This window comes from Papio anubis, chromosome 11 (genome assembly GCF_008728515.1).
Source record: "Papio anubis isolate 15944 chromosome 11, Panubis1.0, whole genome shotgun sequence".
NCBI classification, from domain to species: domain Eukaryota; kingdom Metazoa; phylum Chordata; class Mammalia; order Primates; family Cercopithecidae; genus Papio; species Papio anubis.
In genome coordinates this window covers 104,159,690-104,177,617 of record NC_044986.1, presented here as the reverse complement: position 1 = coordinate 104,177,617, position 17,928 = coordinate 104,159,690, and the positions used below count along the sequence as shown (strand labels likewise).

The following is a 17,928-nucleotide window of genomic DNA, read 5'->3' as shown; positions in this document are numbered from 1 at the left end:
GCTAAGTGATAGGTCCGTCTAATAGTACTTTGTTTCTAAAGTTCAGTATAAAAATTTCAAACTAGAAGAATTTGAGGGATTATTTAAATATATATTAACATTTCATATAGGGGAAAAAAACCGGAAGAAATTTTGCTTAAGATTAGAATTTGTCTCATAAACAATGGCACCTTATTAGTCTTTTATAAGACTACCACAGATATAAATGAGAGCACATGTAAATAGACATACATATGAAGTTGAATCATATTAAAGATGTATTTTAAAACAGCTTCAAATTATGAAGTATTTTTATATACTCTCACCTTTCATTTTTTTCTGAAGCACCAAGTTTGGATACATCCACACTCTTGCTGCCAGTCTTTTTTTTCTTTTCTCTCTTTTTTCTACTTAGCAGTTCATCCTTAATGTGGAAAGAATTATGGTTACAGGTTACCATTAACATGTACACTTCAAATGTTATCTAGGCTCTTCTGTGAAGGGTAAACATTATAGAGGAACATTTATGCAAATGTATGTAGGGTCCAACATGATTAAGTAAAATCATCAATCTTTCACAATAACTGTTGCCATGGTATCCAGGCCTTAAACACACATGAAGTTCAGCACTGTCAGTCATGTGCATCTCCATAGCAATCAAAGTTTTCTAAGAAGAGAAAGCATTCAACTCACTTTTTCTCATTCATCCAACTTTAATAATGTCACTTCAAAAGGAATAAGTAAACAGATGCTAATTCATGAATACTGATAAATATGTTTGATTATCTTTGACATATAAATAAAAACTCACAGAAGAATAAACTATAGAGTAGCATATTAAACCAAGAAAAGTGTAATAATTTTTTAACCAATTGATCTTTGAAGTTAGAATATTATATTCATTTCCAATTTTATTTATTTACTTAAAACATTTTAGAAGTAAACATTCATTATATAAAGGCCTATGACACAAAAAAATCTAAAGTCAGTCTTACATAAAAAAATTTCTATTTGGAAGGTGATAATTAAAACATGGTTCTACCTTCTAATTCCCAGCTACGTATGTGGGCTTTCACAAAGTTTTATAATAAACTTAAGTGCCACGTTTTTTAAAAGAAGAATATTTTCTTATTTCATGGGTTCTTCTTGACTTAGAAATATGTCAAACATTGAGTATAAAACTATTAGAATAAGAAGTATACACAGAGAAATAGAAATTTTCATCAGTTGAAAAATAAATGTCTGAAATTCCATATAAAATTAAGGAGGCTAGTTCATTTGATTTATTACTAATACTTACCAGTTGTTTTTCCAGGTAGATTGACCAAACTACAGCATAATGACCCACTGTGAGAATAATGAATAAGAGTAATGCCAGCTCAGCATTGCTCATTTTTCTCACCCGCCTGTAGTAGAATACAGGCTGTCGCCAATCTGGAAGTCCATTGATCAGAATATCATCATACCTACAGTACAAATATAACAGTTTTTCATGGGGAGTTTAAAATAAAAACAAAAAAATTATTTGTGCCTATATTACAAAGAGGAAAAAGAAAATAATTTATCCAAAATAGATAATGTTTACATACATTCCCAGCATTATAATGTCTAGTAAATTCAAAGCACTGTAGATAGCTCTAGTCACTGACACCCTTCAAAAAAATGCCCAGTAATACACTGTGGATACTAGATCTCATATTTTTGCAGCACCCAAAGTTGTGACTCCTGGAGTGACATCTAAACTAAACGAGCTACATGTAGTCTACCTGTCTACTAGTCTATAGTAAAGACTCCACCGTTGAAGTCAGCAACAAAAAGAAGGATCTCAACAGGAGAAAGATCAAGGTAAGAGCTGTTTGTTACCATGAATTACATATTAACTGAATCAAATTCTGAATAAATTTTCTAGTCAGTGCTTTTATTTCTACCCCTATACTATGGTGGCTCAATGTTGAAATATTTATACACATGATTTTATCAAAGCTTTTAAACGAGGTAAAAGCCTATAAAATTGAGTACCTTTTAATTTCGTATTGCTATATTCCTTTAGAAAATAAAAAACTCCCAAATTAGAAAGAGATGTGGAAACAACCAGTGTTTACGTTGGATTTCTCAACTGTTTATTTGTAAACATTTAAGTGGCAATTTCCTCATTTTTGGCTTTTGCTGGAAGAGAAGAACATTAACAAGTAAAAGCTTTCCTAGTCCTTTAAAAAGCTGATGCATTTCAAATCAGCTTTCTTGGTACTATCAGAATAAAAAAGTTACTTTAAAATAAATTTTCAACTGAATTTAAATTTACTTGTCAGACAACTATTGAACAAATATCTTTGAGGTTAAAAATAAGGAGTAACATTTATGATTGTAAAACTCAAAATGGTCACACACAAACACTGTGTTCAACACACACAACCTGTTAATCTTAATTGAACACAACTCATTAAATATTCTAATCACACTATTTCCAGAATTAAATCTTCACTGAAAGGCCTAATTTGGTGCAACACATTGACCAAAATATTTTAATTAAAAATATTCTGAGTTAGTTGCAGGCCTAATTACAGGAATAGAAATAGGGCCTATATTGTCAGGCAGGTCAGTAGAACTCAGTAGTAGGTTTTTCTCAAGTAAATTGACCGATCTAGGAATAATAGCGCAGCTGCTAAACTGCCAGTCTTGACATGTAAATCAATTTAAATGCAACAACTGCAGTAGCTACTTTGATAGTTATTAAATTGATACCTTGGAGATATGCTAAAAAAATAAAGCAGAGGATTTATTACAGGCAACTTCTTTTTTCAGTAGAAAAACATCAGATATAAATGCAAAATATATTTTATTAGCAAATCTAGAAAACCTTTTTGATCAACTTAGGTTATTAATAACAGTATCATCAAATTGGAATTACCAATTTTGAAAGGAAAGGTCATTAATTAGTACTAAACTCTTAAAAAGCAAATTGTGTAATATACAAGAGTCTACAAATTAATGTATGGTTTGGCAGTAGCTAGATCAGAAAAACCTGGTGTTATTCTTTTTCAATATTTATCGAAATGCTTGAATATTAACATCAAGATATAATAATATGACTTCATAAGAAACTATCATTCATGTTATCAAAAATTTATGTTTAAATCAATCTTATAAAAGCCGGCTCATTTTAAATGAGAAATGTATAGGTAAAAAGGTTTCAAGTGCTCTAACATAAGATTACAACATTCAAATGAAGTCCAATCAATCTTAAGTCCTGAATCTATTCTCAATCCATAGTCTACTTCAGATTTCTTGAGGGGGGAAAAAAGGTGAATATAAAAGTCATTATTTTTAGCAAACCTCTCCCATGAAATAATTTCAGGAAAAAAAGTATAGTTATTGATAAAGAACATCTAAGAAAATGGAGACAATTCCTTAATAGCACTCTTAAGTATTAAATTTGCTTTGGATATAACTGAACTATAGCAGAAGAGAAAACAGCTGAACTCATAGCTAAGAATTTCTTATCAAATATTTTATCACCATCATAACTGAAAGTGCTATGTGTCTGTTAATAGCTACTATTTTCTACCCTACGTATAAATTGTATTTAGTGCACACATTCAAGAGAGCAAAACCTCATGCACTGAACACATTAAACAGAACTAGATATTTACTAGGCTATGTCTGTCACTCTAAATAACAGTCTCTAAGGATTAAGCTTTGAATCAATGCTCTATTGATTTTACTATCAATGAATATTATGGCTTACACGACTGGCCATTTTAAGGAAAGATAGCTTCCATTATAGTTCACTTTTTAGAATATATGCTGTTAAAAGATAAATTACTGCTTTCCTGATGAAACATTGAAAATAAATTTCTTAAAGTACACACAGACACTATTTTCATAAGTTATTTAAGAAGAAATACTGTGTTGACACATAAAATTTAAAACATCACTTTATTAGGCTTTTCTGTATTTAAACATATAACACTGTTAAAATGCTCTGTATTTGGGATTCATACAAACTGTTCTCAACTATTTGTTAAAGTCAGATTAAGAATGTACAAATGTATGTGTTGTAAGATATAAAGAAACAGATCTCTACGATAAAAAATATCACTAATGCTAAAGATCACAGGGAATTACAATGGAATTTTCTTGGAAATGAAAACATTAATCAATTCCACACATCCAACATATGGCCTAATGTGTGTTTATTTCACTTGATTTTCTTACAATATACATCATGAACATAAAATAATGGTTACATACTCATTAGTGAGTTTCATACTATAATCTGCAATTCATGAAACATATTTAGGCTAATACAAACACTGGAAAACAAATTTAAAATTTTTTTCAAGTTACCAGCAGAAAAATGCATGGAAATTTAAAACGTTACTATTTTTTGAAATATCAAATAGTAATTATGTAACTAAAATTAAAAATCTGTATATTATGAAAATGAATATTTAAATAATTCTAGCATGTGCCTAAATTATGAATTTTCTGTATTACAAAGCTGGAATTTTTAGTTTAAAACAATAATAACATAATTTCCATTTAGGTAACATTTTGAAACTTTGAATAAAAACTACTTGTACAAACATTATAAACAGAAAACATGTCTAAATTAATTGCTCTCATTCTTCTTTGAAAAAAAATATATATGCCAAAAATTGTGGTACACTGCACTTTATTTAGGAAAGGTGCTAAAATAAATTTCCTATTCTCAGACTAACGTTTATTTTGATTCGAACACACCTGTAATCACATTTACAATAACTAGTTAATGAATTTATAAAAGTTTAACATATTAAGGCTGAATAACTATACTTTGCATTTGTAAATAAAAAGTTATTTAGTAAACTAAAACACATTCAACTTATATAAATATAGTAACATGAAACAGACAAAAAATCTTAAAGTTTCACAACTGGGTTAGCAAAAGAAGACTGGTTAAAAATTCATAATATATTTTAAACAAAAGTAGCTATATTAATATTACTAAAGCGCAATCTAGTATATAAATGTAATGGCTGGTACTCAGTACTTTACCTCAATTAACATTCAGGGCACTCATAAAAATTTGTTGGAACATAGCTGGGCTACTGTTTCCCAAAATAAGTTAGCTAAAGAGTTTAGAGAAGGCTGCTAAGCTAGGCTTTCTTACAATAACCACGAAAACCTGTTATAGGCATGCTTTAATAATGACAGTGATTGGGTCTCAGAAATGCATAATTAGGCAAACCGTTAGGCAAGTTCCTCGTTGTGTGAACATCATGGTGTACTTCCATTAACCTATGTGGTACAGTTTCTACACATGTAGGCTACATGGTAGCCTATTGCTTCTAGGTTACAAACCTGTATAGCATGTTGCTGTACTGAATACTGTAGGCAACTATAACACAATGGTAAGTATTTGTATATCTAAACTCAGAAAAGGTACAGTAAAAATACCATATTATAATCTTATGGGACAAGCATTGGGTTTTTTTGTTGCTGTGGTTGTTGTTTTAGAGATGAGGTCTCACTCTCTCGCCCAGGGTGGAGTACAATGGCACGATCATGGCTCACTGCAGCCTTGCAATCCTCCCATCTCAGCCTCCCAAGTAGCTCAAGCAATCCTCCCATCTCAGCCTCCCAAGTAGTTGGGACTACAGGCATGCAACACCACACCCTGCTAATTTTTTTATTTTTTGTAGAGATAGGGTCTAGCTATGTTGCCAGAGCTGGTCTCAAACTCCTGGGCTCAAGCCATCCTCCTACCTCAGCCTCCCAAAGTGTTGGGATAACAGGTGTGAACCACTGCGCTCGGCTAGCATTGTATATGTGGTCCCTCATTGAGTGAAATGTCATTATGCAGTACATGAGTGTGTTTTCAAGCTGTAGTCTATGTTCTTGGGGGAGAAAAAGGCTTAAACGTTTATTCACAATTGCACTCCTAGGAATCTAACCAAGAGAAATGAAAACATATGTCCATCTGAAGTTTATGTGAACGTTCACAGAAGCCTTGTTCATCATAGCCCCAAACTGGAAACAACCCACATGTCCATCAACTAGTGAACAGATAAACATAAGTGGTATATCCATACGATGGAATACTGTTCAGCAATAGAAAAGAATGAACTACTGGTATATGCTACGATATGGATGAATCTCAAAAACGTTACGTTAACAGAAGCCACATACAAAAAACTATATATTGCATGATTCCATTTATACGAAATGTCCAGAAAGGACAAATTTATAAATACACTAAATAGAACAGTAATTGCCTGGAGCTGCAGATCAGGGTGAAGAATTACTGCAAATGGGCTAAAGCTTTTTTGAAATGATGTAAATGTTCTAAAACTGGACTGTGGTGATGGTTTGCACAAGCCTGTAAATTTACTAAAAAGCATTTAACTGTATACTTAAAACAGGTGACTTTTACTGTATGCAAATTATACCCAAATAAGGATGTTAAAAAAAATCAAACAAAGCTGACTTTTTCTTTTTCCTCTTTTTTTCTTTTGAGACAGGGTCTTGCTCTGTGGCCCAGGCTGAGCGCAGTGGCGCAATTAGAGCTCTCTGCAACTTCTGCCTCTGGGGTTCAAGCAATCCTCCCACCTCAGCCTCCTGAGTAGCTGGGACTACAGGCATGTGCCACCATGCCAGGCTAACTTTTGTATTTTTTGCAGAGACAAGGTTTCGTCATGTTGCCTAGGCTGGTTTCGAACTCCTGAGTTCAAGGGATCTGCCCTTCTCAGCCTCCCAAAGTGCTAAGATTACAGATGTGAGCCACTGTACCCAAGCGTTTCCTTTTTTCTTTTTCTACAAAAAGTTATTTGGTTTGTTAATTTATCAATTTCACTGCTATTCTCTTTTCCAGCAAAATTCAAACAATGCATCTGACTTCAGAGAAAACACAATTATATAAAAGGGAAATAAATAGGAAACATGTCTGACAATTTCCCGAATTACCAATTCCTGGAAGGTTACACATTTGAAAGTATTATTTAATGAATATTTATAGTAAATAATTGTGATACCAAAAAGTATTTTTTTATATCAATATGTAGATAATCTTCTTTTGAAGATAATGCTGACTGTGCTCTTCTTTTTTTTCCCTAAAGGAATTATAAACATTAAGTAATTGTCTGCAGAGATGTCTGTCTCCTATGTTTAAATACTCACAGGTCACCTGGCCTCAGGCACAAGCTTTAGAGAAGTGATTCTTAGCTTGATTAGTTAAGACTTTTGCCTCAAGGAAAACCAGCTACCAAAGAGTTACTTGTGCCTCAAGGGGTATAAATACTACAGCTGTTTGTGTAACTGTCACATTCATTTTTTTCTATCAACTCTCTAAAATAAATGAGAGAACTAATCCTAAAGAGATGATGTTATTTATTAATAGATGATTCCATGTTAATGAAGAAACAATTTATATATAAGAAGTGATTTGTTTTGAAAAGATAGAAATAATTTCGGTAACTGAAAGAAATTACAAAGTTTACTGACTTAAAATAACAACAAACAAAAAGAAAACACCTCAAGCCAAAGATATTAGAAGACTAAATAAAGCTACCTTTACAGACACATTCTTAAATGTGTGAAACAAAACTAGGGCTCACAGAGAAACTAACTAGAAAATATGCGCAGAATGACCAAAACTTCTTTCAACACACTTCTTGGACTCTTTCAACACTATGGATTATCTCAAACCAGAGGAATGTCTGCTATGGTATCTGGACCAATGCCAGCCCTTGTTACAAAGCGAAGAACACTTTAAGAGAAGATCTTGAATCCTTGTGCTTTGCAATCTGACAAGCAGAGGTATTCAAATTAAATGGTTAAGATGAGAATCAAGAATGGTAGCTAACATTTTAGGATACAGACTAATTCCAGATAATACATTTGAGGAAAGATTCAGAATGTAACACAGCATAATTTACAGAGTTGTCTAAAGATGTATTACCCCCCTATTGAAGGATACAGATATTTAAGTTGGCTTTTGCCTAAATCTCAAATACCTAGGTGTTGTTTTGCTTTGTTTTTTAAAGGTACTCTTGTACTGTAGAACAACATTTTCAAATTTTGGATTGTGGTCCACTAGTGTCTCATGAAATCAATTTAGTGAACTACAACCAACATTTAAAAAAAAAAAATAAATAAATAACATCAAAAGACTAGTCTAGCCTAGAATAGAAAATGATGTGTTTAACTTGCAATAAGAAGTATTTTGTGAAACTATTGTTTTAGTTGTGTATGTGCATATGTGTTGTGGTATGACTTAAAAAACTTAGAAGGTTGCTGAAATGATGTCTACATTCCATACATTCTGTAGGAGTAGAGGAAAGGGGCCTCTGTGTAATCTCCTCTTAAGTCACTGGCATTATAAACTACTACATAAATATATTGCCACTCTTCTGAAAGGGGCACAGAGAAGTCTTAGTGTGAGGGACTGCCTCCACTCTGAAGTTTAACCCTCAATGCAGAATCGCCGGAGCAGAGTAAAGGAAGGGAAGGAGGCAAAAGAAATAGACACAAGAAGCAAAGTTTTCTTCCACCCCTATCTTCTACAGGCTTACAGAAGCTTATATAATTGGGTTATTTTGAGAGTGAGGAAATATCAAGAAAGAGTACTAACTTGACTATCACTACGGTCTAATTCAAACATTTAAGGAATAGTGGGGGAAAAAGCACCAAGCACCAGGCACAAATAGGAGCTATTACTGACATATGGGAAAGAATGGACATTTATTTGAATTCAGCAGTATTTGCATTTCCCAGGGCATAAACACTCACGTTAAAAGTCGTATTAAGGAAGCCAGGACTTGCTAACATTATGACTCATAATCCTGAAGCTTGTAAGTATCGAATCAATCTAGTGAATACTTTCAATAAAGTTAACTCTGCTTCAAACACACATTTTTAAAACACTGCATTTCTTGGAAGAAACAAAAATAAAATACTAACATAACAAAATGTTTAAGGAGACTTAATTCTTTATAAACTGTTGCATGAAATGATAACATCTTAATTCAAAAGCAGAAATGAACACTCACCTCTGCCTTCGTTCATCATCCTTTAAAACTTCATAAATGGCCACCAACTAAAATAAAAGCATTACTTTAAAATAAAAATACTCTCAACTATAAGAAATCACGTAGGAGGGTGAAGGCACTACAATACACATGCAGAAAATCCTATGTGCCCATATATACAATAAACAGATGAAATCTCAATTATAAGTAACACTTTACGTTTTGGTAGTACCTTAAGAGGTTAAAAATGCTTGATATCAAAATAAACCTTTGTGACAGTTACAAAAGTAATACTTATCTTAAAATGTGCATTTTAAAAACAAAAGCTGTAATTTAGACAAGAAAATTATGACAATTATGACCCTCCAAGAATTTAGAGATGCTAATACAAAATGGTAAAAATGTATTTTGTAAAAACTTGAAAACATATACACTATATTTTAAACTACTACCTCATTTACAAATGAAAATATTCCATATATAAGTGAATATTTCTACCATCAACATACTAATACATTTGTCACAAAAATATATATAATAGCATATTTCACTTACTTGTCTAAACTGAGTTTCTGCATTTTCATCTTTATTCTTGTCTGGATGTAAAGTTAGTGAAAGCTTACGATATGCTTTTCTGATGTCTGCAGATGATGCATCCTGGAGGTGGTAGGGGGAGGGGAAAATACAAAGCAAACTTTGTCAGAAAAAGAAATTCCCAGAACCTTGTTAAGATCTGAGAAGACAGCCAACCAAGTGCAGGACCCCAGGCAATGTAATTTGAGCAATCAGTCTAACAACCAGGCTATGCAACTAGCCTGACCCACATGACTGAACAATTATTCAATCTAATTTGGCTCTCCTCTTAACTTTTCATTACCATACAGTCATTTAAAGAAGACAGTATTTGGCGAAACTTTTCAAACACTTGCCTTCCTAAAATTAACCAATAAATCTTTTTCAGCAATTAGGAGATCAAAAAGAAACAAATTAAAAATTAATACATCTGTGTGCCTTCAAAGAAACTCTTCATTTATTGGCAAATGTTAAAGCCAATTTCTGAGTCACAGGCTAACTGTATGGTTTCTCTATTGTTATTTATATTGAGTTTATCATCTTAGCAACAACTTACGGAATCTCACTTTCACATGTCAAAAAGCATGCCTATCTGAAGAGAGTTAAATTCGCATTTATCAAAAATTATTATCATTAGAAAGAGTTAAATATACTATACTTGTTTACTCAGTACTTTAAAGGGTATTTTCAATGTTGGCCAGCCTCCTCAGTCTGGTTCATAAAAATAAATTTGCCCAATATTTATGTATTACTAGTATAGTTTAAATATATTTAAAAGGTTACCATGGTTCAGTACTTAGATTAAGTGGATATTAAAATTACATTTTATATAATCCTGTGTGCACAGGTAAAATCAGACAACATCATTTCTACATGGCCAGTATAAAATGCATAATAATAACAAAGAATACGCTGTCAAGTAGGGTTTAAAACTTTCCTTGAGACAGTCTGATTCTATCACCCAGGCTGGAGTACACTGGCACAATCTCAGCTCACTGCAACCTCCACTTCCTGGGTCCAAGAGATTCTTGTGCCTCAGTCTCCGGAGTAGCTGGAATAATAGGCATGCGCCACCACACCCAGCTAATTTTTTGTATTTTTAGTAGGGACAGGATTTCCCCATGTTGGCCAGGCTGGTCTCGAATTCCTGACCTCAAGTGATCCAACCACCTCGGCCTCCCAAAGTGCTAGCTAGGATTACAGGTGTGAGCCACCGTGCCTGGCTGGAGTTTAAAACTTGATCTGTATTAAACTTAAAGTATATTCAAATAACATACTCGTATTGGGAAAAATGAGAGTAAACTTGCTTATTAAATGTCTCTCATTTGATAGCGGACTGTCATTCCAAAAACTACTAAGAAGTTCAAATGATGAAAACACCAAACCAAACCAACACAAAAAAATCTATATACCTGGGACTAAATATTATCAATAGTTTTTAAATAGAGTTGGAGAGAGACAAAGTGAAGCTATAATTAGTCTGTCAGGCTTGTCTTTACAAACCATTATTTTTATTATCAGTTTTCTGGGGCTTGTTGCTCCAGACTAGTATGTTACCCGGGGTGTGAGTATTTTTGTGACTTGTGGAAGGCTGCAGAGCTATAAAAATTAGTAAAGTACTGCAGGTAACATGGTTGTAATTTTCATTCTAATTTCCTTAATAAAATTGACATGTTCCCTACATAGACTACAGATAACGTGGTAGAAACAAATGATTATTTAATGAAAATTTATGATGAATCCTTTTGTTGAGCAAAGACATCAAGTGTCAACTGAATAACCAATCTCTAATTGGGATTTTAATCTTAGATTTTTTAAAAATTGGAACTATATCATAAATTATTCAACAAGTATATTTCATACAAAATAATAGCTATGTATTTTCTTCTATTACAAAATTAATACATGCTCACTATGGAACATTTCTTACTTAAAAATAAAAACAACTAATAGTAACCTAAGGCATTTCCCTGCTTCCAGTCTTGCCATTCTGATCCCCCAATCCTCCATTTTTCTGCCACCATATGTACCCCAAATGTAAATGTGGTCAGACAGCTCTGCTACTCTAAATCCTTGAGCAGCTACCAGACGCCTTTGTCACCTATGTTTTCCAATTTTTTTAGCCTTATCTCCCACCCTCTTGGCTCATCCTCCTGGTCCCCCAGATTATTACACCTTAGGACACAGTTCACCAACCTCATGTTGTTTTTCACCCAGCTACAGATACAGACAGCTCTCTTCTAAGGAACAGGGCTCTGTTCTTCACACACAAATATTGCCTGACTATTTTCCTCTTGAGAATCTATCCAGTAGAGTTATTTCACCAATAAATTCTACCTCAAGTAGATACAGGTGAAAAACATGAAGATTTTCTTATCTACAAAGACATGCTCTAGATAAGCTGTACTTCAAACTAGCTTATGTATTCATTTAATATTAGGTATTCAATGAATTCAAACTCAGAAAATATTGCTTCAGAATCAGATCTCTTTATGTTGGCTGTTTAGCTTCAGATTTGGGCTAACTTCCCAATGAGATAGAGTTTTGGGAAGGTAGTGAGAACAACTGTTACATTCTTGACCTGATAAACTATACGGAACATGTCCACATAACTACAATGTGAATATGTTCCACTGGAGCTTTAAAGGTAAACACCGTGGTATGTATTGGCTTGTCTAATACATTTGACATCACATTTCTATTAGAGACCTGAATGTTAGAACATTCATCTCCCATATTCACTGGATTAGACGTTTTATCTCTCTAGCTTGGAGAGAAAATTTTTTGATAGCACGTGAGTGAAATGGCTATCTTTAACTCAGATCTACTGGATTCATCTGTTACAATTCTCTTCCTTCTAAATGTGCAAGCTAACCATTCATGGTTGGCAAGCTAAACATGAATTATTAACAGTCAGGTGACCTCTATGAAGAAGAAACGTATCTTAACTTTTGAAAAACAAAACAAAACAAAACACTCTGAGGCTGGGTGTGGTGGCTCACGCCTGTAATCCTAACACTTTGGAAGGCTGAGGCAGGCAGATCACTTGAGCCCAAGTGTCTGAGACCAGCCTGAGCAACATGGAAAAACTCCATCAGTGCAAAAAAAGTTTTTAAATTAGTTGGGTGTGGTGGCATGTGCCTGTAATTCCAGCTACTTGGGAGGCTGAGGTGGGCGTGTTACTTGAGCCCAGAAAGTTGAGGCTGCAGTGAGCCATGACTGCACCACTGCACTCCAGCCTGGGTGACACAGTGAAACCCTGTCTCCAAAACAACAACAACAACAAAACCTGAAAATAATGTAAGCTTACTAAAATGGAAACAATGCAATGGCATGTCAGCAAAAAACAGCATGTTAGGGAACTCCAAGTTCGTCCCTCCACAGAAACAGTGAAAATAACCTGACAAAAACTGTCAGAATCAACTTTATTTGATCTCTGAAAACCTGTCAAAATTTACAGCAATTAGGCAAGCACTTAAGAAAAAGATGATTCTCACTAAGGGTCTTAACGATGCCAACTTAAGGCCTTGGTTAGGTTCCTGGTGCCAGAGGGATCAGAGTTTACCTTGTTCTCAAAGATCTGTGGTTGTTTTGTTTTAACCTCTCTGTTGGCTTAAACTGTGTAAAGGGCTTGCTTTTATTTTGCCACACTCAGAACTCTGCCAGGGCAGATAGGCCATCTGTCGTAAACATTTAAAGGCAACTTTATTTATTTGTTTTTTATTTTTTGTAGAAATAGCGTTTTGCCATGTTGCCCGGGCTGGTCTCAAACTCCTGAGCTCAAGCAATCCACCTGCCTTGGCCTCCCAAAGTGCTGGGATTAGAGGCAAGAGCCACCGTGCCTGGCCTACAGGCAAATGTATTAGCCAGTGCTGAATGGGGTAAGGGGTAGCAATTGAGGCAAACAATGGATATAATAAATTGTTTCTATAAATATAGAAAAAAGCTTGAAAGGATACAAAAATATTTTTATAGAGCTACATATATGTTTGTGTTTTAAGCTAAGCATTATTACAAAAGAGTCAAAAAGATAAAAAATTAAAAAGTTCATCAAGTAGAAATGTTATATAGTAAGCTACGGTTAATTATCAAAAAGCTTGGGGATGTGAGGTGGATCTGGCTGCGACATCTGTCACCCCACTGATCGCCAGGGTTGATTTGGCTGATCTGGCTGAGTAGGCGGGTGTCCCCTTCTTCCCTCACCACTCCATGTGCGTCCCTCCTGAAGCTGCATGCTCAGTCCAAAAGGACAACCATCCCTGATAGAGGAGGACCAGTCTTCAGTCAAGGGTATATAAGTAGCTGCGCTCCCCTGCTAGAATCTCCAAACAAGCTCTCAAAAAGCTTGGGCACACAGACTGAAAAGTGACATGTTCCTTGTGAAAAGTGACATGACATCTAGTCCTACGTATTCCTTGGAAACTAGATGGCCATGTGTGTGCCCAGGACAGAGCACATGCTCAGAAACACTTGAGAAGGCCCTAAGTTCTCGCTTCTGGCTGATCTTCAGGCTCTGCACAAGCAGAAACTGAAGATAAGAAAGATGTAAACTGCCCAACTAAGTATTGAAGGCATGGCCCCAAGATATACACAGTCTACTGGCAAACACTGGAAATATATATATATATATATATATATAAAATTTATTTATTTATATTTATATAGTCATACACCACATAACAATGTTCCCATCAACAATGAATCACATATATGATGGTGGTCCCATAAGAATACAATACAATGGAGCTAAAAAATTCCTATCTTCTAGTGACATGTTACCCTTCCTAATGTCACAGTGCGATGTATTACTCATGTGTTTATGGGGAGGCTGGTGTAAACAAGCCTACTGTGCTGCCAGTTGTATAAAAGTATAGTATGTACAACTGTGTATTGTACATAATATTTGATGATAATAAACGACTATGTTACGGGGTTATGTATTTACTATACTATTACGGTTATTTCAGAGGGCAATTTTTTAAAAAATATGTAGAAGAAATAAAGTGTAAAACAGCTTCAAGCAGGTCCTTCAGGAGGTATTCCAGAAGGGGCACTGTTATAAAAGATGACAGTTCCAAGCATGTTACTGACCCTGAAGACCTTCCAATTAAATGACATGTGATATTAATGATCATGACCCTGTGTAGACCTAAGCTCAGGTGTATTTGTGTCTTGATTTTTAACAAGAAAGCTTAAAAAGTAAAAAAATCAAATAATTTTAAATATAGAAAAAAGCTTATAAGGATACAAAAATTTTTTATACAGGTATATATGAGTTTGTGTTTTAAGCTAAGTGTTATTACAAAAGAGTCAGAAAGCTAAGTTTATAAAGTAGTAATGTTACATAGTAAGGTATGGTTAATTTATCATTGAAGAGATCACATATTTTTAATAAATTTAGTGTAGTCTAAGTGTACAGTGTTTATACGATGTACAGTAATGTCCTAGGCCTTCACATTCACTTACCACTTACTCAGTGACCCACCCAGAGCAACTTCCACTCCTGCAAGATATAGTCATAGTGAATATCCTATACACGTACATTTTTTACCTATTATACTGTATTTTTACTATGTTTAAATATGTTTAGATACACAAATACTTTTGTGTTACAACTGCCTACAGTGTTCAGTACAGTAACACGCTATACAGGTTTGTAGCCTAGGAGCAATAGGCTATACCATATAGCCTAGGTTTGCAGTAGGCTATACCATCTGGATTTGTATAAATACACTGCGATATTCACACAAAGACAAAATTGCCAAGTGATGCATTTCTCAGAATGCATCCTTGTCATTAAGTGATGCATGACTATATATTTCTGGCTCCAACTGTTAAGAAAATAACTGCCAAATCATTAGTTGACCAGAGATTCTAAACTAACTGAACAGAAATTCTAGTGGCCACACACAGCACAGAATATAAACTTTACAAAAGTGTCTACAAAAGTCACTAGACAAACAACACCAACTACAATAAGCGCAACAAAAACCTCTAAGAAAGTAGAAAATTTCACTGCCACATTATATATCTAAAATGTCTAATACTCAATAAAAAATTATGAGGCATGTAAAGAAACAAGAAAGTATGGTCCTCACACAGAGAAAAAAAATTAATAAGAAATTGTACCTGAGGAAGTCCATATATTGCATTTACTAGGCAAAGACTCTAAATCAATTATTTTAAATATGCTTAAAGAGTATGTACAAAGAACTAAAGGAATGTATGAGAATAATGTCTCACATAATTGAGAATATCAACAAAAATAAACTTTAAAAAAACAAAATAGAAATTCTGGACTAGCAAAATACAATAATTGAAATGAAAATTTTACTAGTTGGGGCTCAACAGCAGGCTTGAGTAGGCAGAAGAAAGAATCAATGAACACTTAGATCAACAGAGATTACCTGATCTGGGGAGCAGAAAGGAAAAAAAATGAATAAAATGAACAAAGCCTAAGAGACCTGTGGAACACTATTAAAAGTACCAACAAACACATAAGGGACCTCCAAGAGGGGAGAAGACAGAGAAAAGGAGACAGAAAACATATTTGAAGAAAAAATGACATCTAACTTCAAAAACTGATAAAAGACATACACCTATGTATCTAAGAATCTCAACAAACCCGAAGTAGGAGAAAACTGAAGAGATCCATACCTAGAAACATCATAATCAAACTGTTAAAAGAAAGAGTCCCAAAAGCAGCAACAGAAGCAACTTATCATGTATAAGGGATCCCCAATAATGTTAACAGCTAATTTCTCATCAGAGATTATAGAAGCTAGACGGTAGTAAAGTAACAGGAAAAAAAAAATCTATCAACCAAGAAGTCTATATCCAACAAAACTATCCCTCAAAAACAAAAGAAATTATGATATCCCAGTTAAAAAACTAGAATTCATTGCTAGTAGATATGCTTTATAAGAAATGCTATAAGGAGTCCTTCAAGCTGAAAGAAAAAAAAAAGTAATTCAAATCAGCACAAAGAAATAAAAAACACTGATAAAGATAATGCTGTGGTCTGAATGTTTGCATCCCTCCAAAACTCATGTGTTGAAATCTAATACTCCATGTGATGGCATTAAGAGGTGGGCCCTCTAAGAAGTGATTAGGTCAAATGGGATTAGTGCCCTTGTAAAAGATGTCCCATAGACCTGTGCCTTTTTTGCCCTTCTGCCCTGGGAGGACACACAGAAGGGACTATCTAAGAGGAACGGGCCCTCACCAGACAGTGAATATGTTGGTACCTTGATCTTGGACTTCCCAGCCTTTAGAACTGTGAGCAACAAATTTCTGTTGTTTATAAATTACCCAGCATAAAGCATACTGTTATAGTAGCACAGACTAAAACAGGTAACTACATAGATAAATATAAAAGTCATTATTAATGCATTTTGGTTAGTAACTTCAATTTTACTCTATATGATTTAAAAGACAGTTACATAAAGCAGTAACTACAAATATGTCATAAACAATATAAATCTATGTCTATGGCAGACATTATATACATAAAAATGTAATCTGTGACAATAAACAACATAAGGAATAAGGAATAGTGCTTGTTATACAAGCAACATTTTTTATTTTCTTTTTTCAAATTAATTTTTAATTTTTCCTTTCTGCATCTAACATTCTAACAAAAATTTTTACACGATTGACACTAAATTGGTATTAATCCAAACTGGACTGCTATAAATTAAGATGTTAATTGTAATTCCCATGGCAAAAACTAAGAATATAAAGATCTACAGTAAAACAAATGAAAAGTGAATAAAATAGCTTTATTTTATTTATTTATTTTCTAGGAAAAAAAACTGAATACAAAAAAAGGCAGTAATGGAGGAACTGGAGAACAAAGAAGACATATAATATATAGAAAACAAATAGCAAAATAGCAAAAGTAAGTCGCTCCTTGTCTGTAATTACCTTAAAATTAAATGAGTTAGCCGGGCGCGGTGGCTCAAGCCTGTAATCCCAGCACTTTGGGAGGCCGAGGCGGGCGGATCACGAGGTCAGGAGATCGAGACCATCCTGGCTAACATGGTGAAACCCCGTCTCTACTAAAAATACAAAAAACTAGCTGGGCGTGGTGGCGGGCGCCTGTAGTCCCAGCTACTCGGAGGCTGAGGCAGGAGAATGGCCTGAACCTGGGAGGCGGAGCTTGCAGTGAGCCGAGATCGCACCACTGCACTCCAGCCTGGGTGACACAGCGCGAGACTCTGTCTCAAAAAAAAAAAAAAAAAAAAAAAAAAAAAAAAAAAAAAATTAAATGAGTTAAATTCTCCAATTAAAATGCAGATATTGGCAGAATGAATTCAAAACAAACATGACTCATCACAGCAAGTCCTCACTTACGGTCATTGATAAG

The 17,928-nt window shown here is 34.1% G+C and overlaps 1 protein-coding gene across 3 annotated transcripts in view; it reads right to left on the bottom strand.

Annotated features, from left to right (window-relative positions):
* The window catches only part of DNAJC1 (DnaJ heat shock protein family (Hsp40) member C1), a 241,034-nt gene that overhangs the window by 156,702 nt on the left and 66,404 nt on the right, over positions 1-17,928 (bottom strand). For all 3 annotated transcript variants that reach the window (XR_002524539.2, XM_021943951.2, XM_003903454.3), the window contains exons 2-5: positions 9,543-9,644; positions 9,009-9,055; positions 1,280-1,445; positions 306-403 (exon numbers count right to left, since the gene is read on the bottom strand). Coding sequence is in view for 2 of the 3 variants with exons in the window: in XM_021943951.2 (XP_021799643.1) it covers positions 306-403; positions 1,280-1,445; positions 9,009-9,055; positions 9,543-9,644 (413 nt within the window). In the remaining variant the exon portion in view is untranslated. The remainder of the gene's footprint in view (positions 1-305; positions 404-1,279; positions 1,446-9,008; positions 9,056-9,542; positions 9,645-17,928) is intronic.